This window comes from Rhea pennata, chromosome 5, assembly GCF_028389875.1.
Source record: "Rhea pennata isolate bPtePen1 chromosome 5, bPtePen1.pri, whole genome shotgun sequence".
In the NCBI taxonomy this organism is placed as follows: domain Eukaryota; kingdom Metazoa; phylum Chordata; class Aves; order Rheiformes; family Rheidae; genus Rhea; species Rhea pennata.
Window position 1 is genome coordinate 57,003,867 of NC_084667.1, and position 14,721 is coordinate 57,018,587.

Genomic DNA, 14,721 nt, shown 5'->3' on the forward strand with positions numbered 1-14,721 from the left:
CCTGTTGGGGCTGAGAAATGACAGGGGCAGCACCTGAAAGAGGAATCTGCCTTGTGATCCCACCTGGATGTGTGTCCTTAGTTTAGAAGCGTGTGGGCTGCCTGAACCATTGCATAGGTGGCAGATGTACTGCCGGTGGCATCTTGCTCCTCCCTCGGGTCCCTCTACCTCAGCACAGCCCTCCTGAGTTCAGGATCGTGGGAGACGGTGAGCTTTGGAAAGCAGTCACCTTGGTGTGTGCGGCCAAGGGGAAGTCGGGTCCTCTTGAAACTTACCCCGTTCTTTGCATCTACCTCTCCTTTCGGTAGTTTGTTGACTTGTAAATGATTTTCAGTTCTCTCTTTTTTTTTTTTTTTTTAATTTTTTCCAAAACAATATATCTTTTCTAAGTATTTCAGTGCTGTTACACCAAAAACAGGGTGCTGTTATGAAAAGCAGGTCTTAAAATTGTAAGCTGTTTAACACTCCCATTTTGTATGGTGGCTCAAGGGCTAAACTCTTAGGTTAAACTTTGGGTGGGAGAGGTTGTCTTTTGGCAAGTCTGTCTGAAGTTCTGACAAGCAAACTACATGTAGCAGATACCTATAAAGAAGTTACACTTTTCAAAAAAATATCTGTAACTCCTAATATGGAAGGCTGCACAGGGAAATATAAGAACTATAGAGAATTTTATGTACAATTTTATGTATTTTATTTTTTTTACAGCTCAGTACCACAGAACAACTGTCTCTTTCATTTCTCGTGGTTATTCAAAGATATTTTGGGTTTTTTAAAATTCTTTTTAACCAGCACTTGTTTGAAAAATTTAGTCCATTACCTTTTTTTTTCTTTTTAAAAATTTTTTTTTCCCAGGTTGTCAGAAGGACTTTAAATTTCTACTATGCAGTTTCAGAAAATTTAGCAAAAATTGCTTTGCCTTAGGTCTTTGATTTTTCTCTGCAGTTTTCCAGTTGTAGGATATTTCATCCTGCTGGACATTATAGCTCAGCAGAAGAAAGAATGCTGCTTCACAAAATCTCAACGTTTCAGTAGGCCTGTTTCCTTTGGGGGCTCGGAGAAAGGATCTGTCTTATTTGTTGTCTTCTAATGGCTTTTTAGCCATTAGCTGTAAGAACTGCAGAAGAATCTTTGACCAATTTGTGAAAATTATCGCAAACTGTAGGGACTTTTTTCTCTGTCCGCGTTGTTTTTTCTCCAACCCGTGTTGTGGACATGGCTGATTTCATAGCAACTCAAAAGCTTGTGTTGTATCCTGCGAGCTTGATGAAGGTCATTCTACGTTCTGGTCCAAACATATTCTTTAACTTTGTGGCAGCTTCCCAGCTTTTTTGCACCTTCAGATGTTGTCATTTGAGAGGATAGCTTTCATGAGATTTAATAAAATCAGCAGCAGGTTTCATGTAGCCGAAATGCTGAAATTTACTGCCTGAACTGCTTTTATTATAAAGCTAGTCGTGTCATATTGACATTAAGTGTGAAAAGATACTGAATTTTTTAATAGCCTGAAATCCCTTTCAAAAGAAACTGCAAAAGCTGTTGCAGAGGCTTTGGTGGTCATTGGTGGCTGTGGATGGAGGCTGCTTGCTGGGTGTCAGCGAGGGCACTGAGGTACGTGAGCCTTGATCCCATGGGAGTCCCTTCGCTAGCAACTTCTCTTTAGTTTGCTTTTCCAAGGAAAGAAAGCTTATGCAATTACTTTGCCTTTCTGTCCATCCCATCCCAGGTGAGGAGGGTTATGGATCCATAGGAAAGCAAGAATACTTCTGCTGTTCGTGGAGGCAGTCTCGGTCATCTTCAGTGTCTTGTACGTTGCAAAAAATGTGTGACATGTAGTCATCTTGAAAAATCCCAAACATTAGGTGCAAACAAGCCTGGTGCACAAATGATCCTGTTTCCATTTTGGCATTTATCAACTTTTTTTTTTTTTTTTTTTTTTTTCCTCCTGCCAGGCAGTGGCGACAAGTGTTTGCCAAGAAGTAATGGCAAGAGGGAAGGAGCGGCAAAGGGCTGCTGGGATAATTTTTGTTTTGTCAAGTATTGTCAGTGGTTTTGGCCACCAGCATTCTTCTCCACTAGTTCTAGGATTCACCTAACTGAATCTCCATTTACTGGCTCTCTGTATGATTATTTGCACTAACAGAATCTAAAAGTGATTCTTCTTGTGAAATTCAGGAAAAGCACCTGATTACAGCATGTAATATAGAGATTTGTTGAATACAGTAAATTAAGGAAATATACATATTCCTTCTTGACTCATCCTATTTATTTATACTTGGTATTGTTTTATGTCCACCTTGAAAAAGGCTGTACCATTTCCAGGATGGAAGACAGAGAATGATCAATCCTGCAATGTTCCTTTTTTATCAGAGTAAAGTCACTTAGCCTAAATGCACAGTGTGGCTCAGCTTCAGACTGTTACTTGTGCCAGGAGTAATTTCTTATTCTTCCTAGCTAAAGCGTATCTGCAAACACTCAGGCTGCATTCATAGCCCACCAACATCAGCGCAGATACTGGGTTTAGAGGAGGCTCCAATAATCCAGTATTGTTCACCGTGTCGCACTGACTGGTGACACACATGAAAGCTACGCTCTGCTGCAGCTGAAATTGCTAATGGGAGGGGGTTTTGCCAACTTCAACAAGAATGGGGGCAGGTATCAAGTCTCATAAAATTTGCTCAGTATCCTGTTAAATGTTACAAGGGATTATTTTAAGAGTTATGAAGATAAAAGTGAAAGGAATATGGATGCACAATCAGCATTACAATAAAGAGCTTCGTTGTGTGTCTACTATGCAATGCGTTGTGTAGTAATGAAAGATGTGGTGAGCTGGCGTGAAAACCTGCCCAGTGTGCCCGTCCTGCCTTCAGGGTTGCTTCTGCAAGTTGAAGTTTCCTTGCCTCCTTAGGCAAACTATTATTTCTAACCTACCTATTCTGGAAGTGTAAGTATTAGAAACAAGAGTGGAAGCAGTTAATGCATTGGTGACACGGTTTTGCTTTCCAAAGCTAGACATTCTTCAGCGTGGCATTAGCCTAATCAGTATTTCTTTTATAACCATAACAAATTCCATTCTATACACTGGAGATTGCCAGCTTTTGCAGTCTTTCTGCAATACATGGCCTTCATTTTATTATTATGCTTTGTACCCTGATTTTTGAAGGATGGTGTTGCTGTTTGAAAAGTGCTTTCCCAATGAACATCAAATGTTCTTAGTCTGGTAGCCTGAACACTGGGCATGGCATATGCCTTTAGAGGAAGGGGAGCAAGGACTGCAAGCAACAAAAATATAGTTAAATGTGATTTCTCATCACCTTTTGCCTGTTTCTTCCACTGCAGTCTCTTAACTGGAAGTCTGCTGTTTTTCCATGCCTTCTCTTCATTCTCGTGTCCCTCAGTCAGAAAACCTCTCCTTAACTCCACATCTGCTAAGTTGTACCTCACCCATCCATATGCTCCTAATGCTCCTGAAACACTTTGATAAAAGCACTTTCACTGTGTCATGGTGCCGTAACATACTAGAGAGGTGTTTTATTGGGCAGATAAGATACTTGCATCATAAAACATGTTGTTCAAATGACATTACTTCGTGGTGGATAGCAGTAAATAGTAAATAAAGTTAGTAATGGAAATAGGCAAATGCAATCTTTGTGTGAGAAGTTCTTGTCTCTCTTTCAGCCTACTGTAAAGTTGGTATTTGCCTTTCAAATCCCAAACCCAGAAACTGATACTACTTCGCCATCAATTAGGAGCTACCAAAAATAATGCATGCAGTTGGGTGGCCACTGCCTGCAGCTGTTGAAACCGCTTGTGATAACCTGTTTACTCAAATAATAGGAAATGTGCAAAGTGAAAGTGAAAACACCTCTGCTTTGGAGCCAACATTGGGGGACAGCAAATAAATACGAGACTGCTTTTCAGCTGCTACCTGGAGTAAGTTCACAGTGATGCTCAAACCATTGCTAATGGCTCTTTAGGTCAAGGTTGTTGCTTTGCTTTAACCTAAATGTGTTATATGGAGAAATTCAGTATTCCTCTTAAAATGTACAGTACAGAACAGGATTTAAAAGAGTCTCTGCTCTTCAACTCTCATCCTCTGGAAAAGGCAGGAAATGGTAAGGCCGGCATGAGGCTGCTGATGAGAGCAGGGTCCCTGTGGTCTGGGCAGATGCAGGTGGTGGTGGTCCTGGCTGTGCGGGCAGCGGCGCCTTTCGCGTGCAGCAGCAGGACGCCTGGGCTGGGCCTCAGCGAGACTGCGGGTGGCAGAGGCTTGGCAGACCGATCCTTTGCACCGCTGGCTGCCACGAAACGACATGGAAATGTTTGTTCAATAAGGACTGCAAAATGTCCCAGGCACTCAAAACTCTTGAGCACTTTCCTACTTTAAGGGGAACTTTTTCTGGCAAACTTTGATCGCATTAAATTTCCCATGATATCATAACGCTCCATTTGTTATAAATGTGCTGATTTGTGGGCATGCAATTAGCTGACTCAAGCAAAATAGCATTATAGATGTCCCAAGTATGAAGTGGCAGTTTATTTCTCTCCATATGGTCTATAACTTGTTCCATGGCTGCTTAACGTGGGGTCTGGGCTTCCTGCCCATTGCTCATCACAGCTTATAGAGAAGAAAACGGAAAATTAAAGGCAGCCATGATTGTATTGTATCGTATCATATCGTATTGTATTGCAGCCTGCCCTCGTTGGGGAGCAAGGGAAGACAAAATCATCTGGCACTGCCTGAATGCAAGAGAGTCAGGGCCTTCCCAAGGGAGCAAAAAGTCTCCCCAAATCTTGCCCAACTCAGGTCCTTTAAAAGAGTGGCTGTTTTTTCTTTCATGTGGTCAGTTATGGCTACTTGGGTGGATCTATACCAAGGATTATGTTTTGGTCTTTTTGCGTCCATGGCAAAATTTGTTCTGGCCTCGCTAGTGATGGGCTTGCATCTAAATTAATAGCCTAAAGACAACACTCATTTATAAAAGATGCTTAGTGCAGGGACGAGTGTGTTACTGTCACAATGTTAGTTAGCATCTTAGCTCATCACATGTTTTTAATGCCCTTAATACTAAATAAGTATATTCTGCTCTTGTCTCTAGCATCTCTTCTCTTTGCTTAAAATGAATGAAAAGCACAAAAAGAAATAGATTTGGGAGAGTCAGAGCGTATTTTAACATACAGGGTTAAACTTTTGGAGGACAAGGAATTTTTTTTTTTGTTTTATCAGCATGTTTAGTGGCTGCAAATCTCAGTGTAGGAGGAAATCTCTTAAGTTCAAAGACTATTAACAGGTGTGAAATTAGTTTTGCAAATCTGATTATGTATCTGTGCATATTTATACATGATATGTAGCATTTGTGCATATATTCATACAGTTTTCTCATAATTTTTGAAATTTGTGTGGTTTGTGTGAACTATCAGATTTCTTAATCATGAGCTCATTAAATGAAAGATATTGCCATATGCAAATTCTGAATTTCATGCATTGTAATAATCTGCCTTTTCAGAGTAACACTGAACTGAAAACAATAGATGTATTTCACACGTTCCAAGTAACTTTGTATATGTTATTCAGAAAAAATATTTTCATTTTGTCTACATTCAGATAGCTTTTAGATGGTTACAGTTTTATTTTTGGGTTATCTAATGTGATAGTCTTTTTAGCATATACCCAAGCACAATTTTAAACTGCATCACCTTTTCATTCTTAAAATATTAACTATATGTATATTTTTTTATCTTGACACATGTCATTTTGAACATGAACCCAGTCACTTCTCTGGGTTCAGTCTGTAGCTCCAAGAATTGAAAATATAAGTTGTCATTGTTCCTGTGTTTCTTTTGGTAGTGCAGCTGTGTTCAAATGGAAGTGAATACGATACATGGCCATCTCTGGAGTATCACGGCCTCGTGCGTATGGTCAGTAGGGATATTGCTGGAAAAGTTGTGGGACTGTTTATGTGATTGCAACTAAAGCCTAGCTCTCATGTTCAGAAATTCTGATCTTCAGCAGATCAGACACATGACCGAAATAATCTGTTTATCCGGCGCACAGTCCTTTGCAAGGACTGCAAATAGAAATCAGCCGCTGGGTCTTGTTTGTAATTTGTCCCTGAGTGCTATTTCCTTCTAAGCACTCCCTTTCTAGTCCAAGCCCGCTGAGGCATTTTAGCAATGCAAATGAACGATTGGAGGCACTTCTGCTGGCATGGATGCTGTAGTGCTTAATCATGTTAATTTGGCTTCTGGCAGGGCTCTGAGAGGCAGCGCTGGGCTTTGTCCTGCTCACCGTCACTGTTTCTCAGCGTGACTTAGGATGTGTCGGTGGAGGCCGGCTCTTTGCAGGGCTTTGAGCCCGCTCAGGGTCTAGCCAAAGCTGGTGGGAGGTGCAAGTGGAGGGGACGGAGGGTTTGCAGATGTCCTCAAAGGTATTTGTGATCAGTACAACCAAATCTACAAGAACAGATTATGCTAGCTCCAATTATTTCAGTTGATCTTTATGGGTAAGGAGAATCATGCCTGCTTGGTATGACAGGAGAGCAATGTGGTAACTAAGTGCTGTCGTCTTTCCCCCAAATCAGTGACCGTATCTACCCAAGACACATGATAACAGGGAAGTTAAAAGGTTACTCAGAGCTCTCCCTACTCTATCATCCTTTACACTTCTGCCAATCTGAGCAACTCCACATTCGTGATTCGAGCACATAGTTGTTTGGAGACATGTTTTCCAAGTTATGCCACTCTTTGCTAATACATGCAGTAAAGTCCTGTTTACGCAGGCAGGCTCTCTAATAATAGTCTAAAAGTAGTGCATGAGCTATACAGAAGAGCTTCCACTTAACTCCAAATAAAGCCAAGTTTTAAATTTATGAGAAACAGGATTTTTGAATTAGGCAGAGCAGTGCTCAAAAAGCAGTAAGGAACGGTACCAGGTAAATGGCAGCCGAATTTAAATCTCAGAAAACGCCCAAGTTTTCCCTAGGTAACGTTTCGCCAGCAGTTTCTGCGTGTCCCTCGGGTGGACAGCGAGGGCAGTGTTTCATAAGGAGAAAGCCAGTGAGCCTGAGGAGCACCCTGCAGATGTTGGGTGCTGTTTGTGGCATGGGAGCGCTCACAGACTCCTTGGTTGGTGCTGTGTTGGGTAGGAATCCGAGGTTGTTCGTGAGCACGCCGCACTCTTAAACACCCACGAAGCCATTAGGGAACTGGGTTCCCGCTGAGTTAGGCGATCTGTCGTGGCTTGTGTGCTGCAGAGGGAGGCACAAAGTAGGTCAGCAAATGCTAGTGACCCACAACCAGGTGGGACCCTTCCTTCGCTCTTCCTTCTTCATCTGTGTCATTTTATTGTGGTCGTGTCATGGGGTAGTTCAGATCAACCAGATGTTATTATAGCAAAGATTCTTTTTTTTTTTTTTTTTTTTTTTTTTTTTTTTTTTATGTTTTCTTCTAGTTCATTTGTATTTCATTTCTCTGTTTTTCTGTATAAATCTTCAGGGAGGGAGTGCTTCTGACGACCTGTGCTACTAGGAGCTCTGAATGAACAGAGTTCTTACTCTGTAGCTGTTTTCATTTTGTACTGGCACTGTACGTTTGAGTAATCACAGATAACAGATGACGTATTTAGACACATTAAGAGAACTTGTGAAGACACATACAAAAATCAAGAAGATAATTTCAAGTGGAAATGGCAAGAAAATCCCAGTCCTTTTTACTTAGAACAGGCTGGTCCATTCAGTTTTCCCTGTTGTGTTAACCTTGCATTACTTCTCCCTCTGCTATTAATCTGCTCATTCCATGATGAACCCACAGGCTAAATTGAAGTTGGGAAGACTATGCAAAATTTGCAATGTATCTACATTTAACAGTTTACCAAGCCAAGGAATGGGGAGAAAAAGGAAGCCAAGAAAAACCATCTGTCTGAAAGACTCACCTCTGAGACTTAGCCCCTTGAAAGTGTGGTTTTACTCCAGGGAAGGTAGCACCAAAATATTAAATTGGTATTCTGCTCTCCACGACCCCTGCTCTTTTGTTTCTGCTGCAGTCTTTTCAATTATTCTTCCTAAATTTTCAGAGTTTCAGTTACAACAAAGATGGTTGATAGACCATCTCACTGTCATAGCCAAATGTCATTGCCCAGTTAGCAGAACAGCAGTGCAGGTAAACTAAAGATTGGAGAGATGGCCGGGAGGTGAAGGCATTATTGCAGGGCAAAACTGACCACCTCCCCCAATAAGTGGCATGTGTGTGTGCATGCAAACACCTGCAGAGGCAGCTTGCAGCGGGGTGGAAATGAAGGCTTGGGGTCTCAGGGGTCTCCTGCAGGCACAACATGGTCAAGGAGGCTTGGTTTTAGCAAACACTCGAATTTAAAAAATAGACAAGATGGTATATAGAACAAATTGTATGAAAGGCAGTAGCAGATGACACATTTTCTGCAGTGGAAGCTGTGAGGTGAGGTATTCTTCTGCTTATGACTGTGATCTCGACAGTATTTACTGCAAGCCAAATTCTGCGGTGCCATTTGTGGGAGGCTTAGCATGGGGCATGCAGGAATGCAGGGAAGAGGTGGCTAAATCTCATCTCTGCTGTCTCCAAATTCCAGCTGACTGAGGGCCTGCCTGGCTCTTAACCCAAACTAGAGCTCTCCTAGGTTACCAGTGATAGAAGCAAGGCATTTTGTTTTGTTTTTAATGTTGGAGGTTTCAACGATGTCCCTCTGTAGGCTATCTGATTGAACACCACCTTTGGTGCAAATGAAGGTTTCTAAGTTTATGTATTGCTAGTGATGCCCTGAATAGGACTACAGGGTCAGATACTGTCCGGCAAAAAAACCACTTGCTCTATCTGGACCCTGAGCTAAGCAGGTGTAAGCCAGCCTGAGCCCAGAACCTGTATTGCCACGTTAGCTGAGAGTCAGAGTATAGTGGCTTGGGCACAGTGCCACGCTAGTTCAACTTTTGGGCTGGAGCTCACCCCCAGCCAGCAAGAGTGCGAGTCTGGCTGCAAGGTCAGAGAGGGGCCCTTGGTGCAGACAGGGCCTCTGGGTTTGATTTTGCACCATGCCCACTTGTTTCCCTGCCGTGAGTGACTAATGATGGTAATTTTTCTCGGTCTTAGGTTTGTTTGCTTTTTCTATTTTTTTGGAGAGTGAACCTGTGCCTCAGAAAAATAAGTGAAAGGATTTTAATATCCATATCACCAATGAGGAAAAGGCAGCCCATCTAATCTTAATCCATACTGTTTGGACTTTTGTTCAGTAAATCAGCTGAAAGAAGTAATACATTTCTTTACAGTCCCTTCCCCTGCCCCTCCCATGCAAGTGTTGCTTCCTGCCCTTTTGCTTTCTTGATAAAGCTTCCTTTTCCTGTTTTGGTTATAAGCCTTCGTATAGACTCTTGGGTTGTCTCGCTGCCAACTTTATGTTCTGCTCTATAATCTGGTGAAATAGGGTATTTGGCTTCCAGTGCACGTGCCAGATTTGAGCCTATAACTATTCTGGGATTACCTGACCAGTTCTTCCTCAATGGCAGGCACGTAAGTATCTGAGGACCGTAGTCTTAATGTGATCTTATTGTGAAGAGCTGATGGCAGTGAATGGGAAGGAAAGCATGTATTGTTGTACAGGCACATGGTCTGCGTTTTAGCTATAGCATTGCAGGATAATGTATAATTTTATAAAGTGGTAATTAAGTTTTTGTGGCAATAATACTCTAACATGCTGCTTCTGGTAGTGAGGGAGCAGCTGGCTTCATTCATTGAACTCCATTCATTCCTGGTGTGACTCCATTGAATCCAGAGGAATTGTCCCAGATGTATTTGCATTTCTTTGGGGATTAAAGAGAAACTAGCTTTAGTAAAAGGCCTATATGCTGATTTGTTGTATTCACTTAGGAGTGTGCCTCTTTCTTTGGTTATTATTTATGGTTATGATCTTTAAAACATTTGTTTAAAGTATTGATCTACTGAAGTATGCTTTTGGTTCATGACTGAGAGCACTCTCTCATGTATTTCCATTTGACTGTTCAGTGTCAGGTTTTGCATGCAGTGTGTTTTACAAGATGAGTAACTTCTTGTTTTTATTTCTGTAATTTAATGGTGAAGGAAAATAATAATATCAATAGCAACCTGATCTAGTAAAGTTAATTTTTACTGTTTTGTCTTAGTGTGTGTTTATACGCTAATTGAGTTCACAGTGTCTCCCCAGGGCATTTACTTAATGTTTGTTTTTAGGAACTTCTGAACATTTACATGTTTAGTTTTCAGAGCTCCTGAAGTGTGGTATGCAAAACACTCTTCACTGTAGAAAGGAACATTGCATGATTTAAAATGTTAATGGAGCAATGGAGCTTCTCCACTGGCAGACAGAAGCCACCATACCCTGTTGGAATAGGTGGAAGTTCAAGGGAAAGTTTCTCTCTTTCTCTAGCGTGTCTATGCGAGTCTGGCTGTTCGGCCGTGATGGCATTTCTGACTCTGAATCACTACACTTCCACTGCAAAGCAGTTCTGCTAAAGCTTTTTTTAAGGCGTTGAGTCGAGATATTGATGAGTGGAGTTTCCCTTAGCACTGTTAGCTTCTTATGTTTTAATTTGTAAAACATACTAGAAAGCTATGGGTTAAAATTAACTCCACCAAGTAGTATCAAATTCTCAGGAATATAAACTAAACAGATGTGCCGGCTTACAAAGGCATAAATCTGCGGCCGCTCCACTAGCCCTAAATCTGCACCACCTGGCAGATTGGGTATTTAGATGTCGCTCCGGACACAGAGAGGGCAGGATTCTCCGCTGGCTTTCACTGGTGGCACTGCAGGACTGAACGATCATGCAATGACAGGTCAATGTGAAACTGTTCTTCCCCTGCTTTAGCTTTTTGCATACATTAGCTATTTTTTGTGTTTCTGCTCACTTGCATCTCCCTTGCTCAAGAGCACTGAGGTATGACAGAAAGATATATAAGTTTCCTTGGTCATGCCAGGACTGCATGCATTTTCCCAAATGTAGCAGCTAATCTCCCAGAGCCCTGGCTCCATGTGAGAGCTGGGTGCCTCTTGAAGGTGTCTCTTTTTTGTTTCCAGCTGAAGTGTCTGGAATGGATGTCAGCAGCAAGTTACTGGATGTGGCAATTCTCAATGTAACAGGATAACAGGGGTAATTCAAATGAATGTCGCATTGCTAGCAGAAAAAAAGAATGATTCTTAAGTGTTCTTCCTTATGGAGGTGAACTGGTGTTTGTCTTATGCTCGTTCCTGCTGTAGGTACCAGGTATTTCAGTTGCCTGGTCTGTAAAATATCACTTTGTTTTGCAGGCCTGTCACGACTCTTAATTTATTTAACACTGTCAATCTTTCTGAGAGCTGCTTATGAAAGAGGCATTGTATATGCACAATTGTCTTGTAATTATTTAATATTAAACTGCTTAGATGCTGGAATTAGCAGTGGAGAAGATGCGCGGGCCACGGGCCTGTGGGCAGGTGCTAAGTGCCAAGGGCTCTGCTCCCACTGGCGGCACGGCCGGAGCCGAGCTCTGACGGCGCCTCTCCGTGCATCCTGGCGAGCGGAGCAGGAGACCAAGACTAGCAGCAGCCCTGTGAACCGGGCTTCGCGTGAGGCTGACGTGGGGAACGGACGCACTGTCGTGGAGGTCTCTGCGCAGGCACGCTGCAGGGAAGGGGTGCAAGTTGAGGACTTCTGGCCGTGGGGCCCATGCATTACTTTTTGAGGGGGGCCCAAGAAAGGGAGCTTAAGACAAGCAGATGGAGGCAGTGGTTGTCACTGCCCCATACATTATACGTGAGACCATTTTTCTAAATGCCTGCTAGAAAATAATCAGAGCTCTGCACGTCACTGAAGAGGAACGGCACTTACCTGTGTGTAAAACCTCGCAGGTTCGCACTGCCCTTTAGTTTGGTCAGTGGCTAAATGCTGTCGTTTCAAGATGAAGTCCTGCTGCGTTGCTGGGGAAATGGGCTCGGCAGCGCCCTGGGAGGGAGGCAGGGGAGGGACTGCGACGCGGCGAGTCCGGCGGGTTTGCTGCAGAGGGAAGCTGGGTTCGAAGCAGGAGTTCCCGGCTGGGGTCACAAGCCTGGCTGATGTGGCGTTGCAGCAATGAGGCCCCCAACGAGAAACGAGTCACGAGCAAAACGGCAGTGGATCTCTGACGCGAAGGCTTGAGAAGTGATTCAGCGTGGCAAGAAAAGGTTAATGCTAGACGAAGTTGTACAGTAATGACCGAAGATTACAGATACCTAATATATGAGCCTGTATGACCTGTTTCCTGTTCTGAGGGGCTCCCAGGATTTTTCTTCTGGAAATCCAGTATCCAGACAGAAATATCCCCATTTCTTAAAGAGGGCAACTGAAATTCTTTCATTGCACCCCAGTTTGATTTAACGAAACCACGTGAGATCTGGTCAGGGTTTGCAGTTTGCTTTAAATGCTGCAAGAGCATGACCTGTAGCTTGCTAATTCTGAGGTTAACACACACATATCACACAGACCATGCATCTCTATATACAGGATTTTGTATTTACACTAGCTATTTTAAAGCTAACAGCAGGAGAATTCTGTCAGCTTCTTAATTCAGCATCACCGTCTAAGCCTTGCATGTCAGGTTTAACCACACAACTGTGACTTCTTGTGGTCGGGCTCAGTGGACAGTTAGAGTGAGCTGTGCTAAATGGCTTGCGAGTTACTGCACCCGTTGTGTGCGCTGACGGCTTGCTCCCAGCCGGGACGAGTCTCAGGCAAAGAAACATTAACAATTTCTGTTACCAATAGGGATCATTAGATCGGTCAAAAAATGATTTTTAATGTGGGGGGAAAAAGAAAGAGAATGGGAAAGGGAAATTAAAAATAAGGTAATGTTCACAAAGGTAGCTGTTTGCATTTTCTAAAAATGTCAGATTTGAGCTCCTTTGAAGGGGAGCAAATCATGAGCAGATTAAAGAGAGGTAGCTCCATAGTGGGTTGAAGCATGATAGTTTGATTCCCATTGGGGAGCTTTCACAGTTTACACCAAGCAAATTTCTGTCCCAGGGAAGCAACTATATTTGTCAGTCTGAAGGTAGTGAAAGTCTCCTGGTCCACTGGACTCCACAGACCAAGACGTTTAATCCTGCCATTGGTGATTTACAGTCATATTATTGCATCTTTTGCGAGTGAGATTCTGTGGTCCTCCAAAAGCTGCAGTGTACGGCTACGGCTGTGGGAGAAAGTGTGGTTTCAACCTCTTGCTACCCCTCCAGGGGCAGCCTGCTGGGCAGGCTGGGGCAGCACTGGTGCCGACAGCCTCCTGGCTCCAGCTGCGTTAGCCGAGTGCCGCAGCGGCCCCTGCCCCTGGAGCCTTCAGTGGGTGCAGAGACTCAGTGACAGGCTCTTCAGAAGCGTTTATTCACGGGAAGGTACCTTGTAAGTAGAGAAAACAGGGAGGTTAATAGAAGACTGTGCAGCTTGGTCTGTCATCTTTTTTTCAGGGTGGGGTGGGAGAGAGAGGAAAGCTTTGGAGACCCTTCAGAGTCTCTCCCGCGAAGGCTTGCCTCCATCTGTTAAGGTTTACTCCCTTTTGCTGTTTATTCTCTGTGCTGAGTCTTTCGTGGTTCACGTCCATGCTTTTTGCTTTCTGTTGGAACAACGCCATTGGCCTAGGCAGAGTGAAGCAGGAGAACTTCTCCTCGATCAGTGGCCCTCCCATCCTCCACGGTCATTTCTGTCATCGTTTCATTTCTTGTCATGTTTCTTGCTCCTGTTTAATTACCTACAGTGAGCCAAATAACATCAAGCAGGTCACTTAAGGTTCATGTGATAATCCACAAAAAATACAGGTATCCTCCCTAAGAATCGCCATGCTATCCTCTCCAAACTCCTTTGTGACTTTTTTTGGCTATGAGTCCCTGTCAGTCGTAAGTTTACTAAAAGCCAGAAAGAACAGGGCTACATTTTTCATGTTTTGCACAGGAAGAAGAGTAGGCGCTTCTGGATGAAGTTGCCTTCGTTGCAGCACTGGCTCGAGGTATAATTGATGGCTATCTCTAACTGCTATCCCAAAGCAGTAATCTCTGCACTTTTAAATGTACTTTGTACATTTAAGAATATGCCTCTGAGCTTGAAGGGACTCATTTGGGGATGCAAATGCTGTTGACACTGGAGCTAGTAATGTAAGAAGGGTGCAGCAATGCTGGTCCGAGCATCCCATGCAGCCCAAGCACTATGTTGCCTGGCTGCACTCATTGAAGCTGGGCAACTTCAGGAAGGGTTGACTCCAAATTAGGTAGCTTGTACTGCAGCAAAGATAAGCTCAAAACAGGAAAGACAGAAGAAAGTTGGTGGAAATGGGCTACACAAAATATAGCAAGCAGTATCAGAAGCAAGTTTGGTTGTTTTTTTTTTAACAAGAAAAAATATTACAGGGATAAGATCTTCATCAGATTTGGAGACCAACTTCAGACAGAACTGCTCAGATTTTTTGGATAAGTATAGAATTTACTGTGCTGAAGCAGTATGAATCTCAGTGATGGATGTTGGATTTTAGGAACCAGCTGTCAACGAAGGATTTCGCAGTGCGGCCTGCTTCTGTCAGATATGCAGTTAAGCACATTTGCTCTATCTTCAGGTGAACAAGTGGTCCTGTTGCAGAGGTTCGCCATCCCACAGATGTGGAGCACTCGGGCGAAAATGCTTCTGGAGTAGATAAGGATGAGTGTTGGGATTCAGATATACAGAGGTC

At 43.1% G+C, this 14,721-nt stretch overlaps 1 protein-coding gene across 11 annotated transcripts in view; it reads left to right on the top strand.

The window, feature by feature from the left end:
- EVL (Enah/Vasp-like) overlaps positions 1-14,721 on the top strand; it is a 144,971-nt gene that overhangs the window by 59,163 nt on the left and 71,087 nt on the right. The window contains exon 1 of one of the 11 annotated variants that reach the window (XM_062576496.1): positions 9,506-9,531. The exons of the other annotated variants lie outside the window; for them this stretch is intronic. Within the exon in view, the coding sequence (XP_062432480.1) occupies positions 9,521-9,531 (11 nt within the window). The 5' untranslated portion in view covers positions 9,506-9,520. Of the gene's footprint in view, positions 1-9,505; positions 9,532-14,721 lie in introns of those variants that run through there. 11 annotated transcript variants of the gene reach the window in all.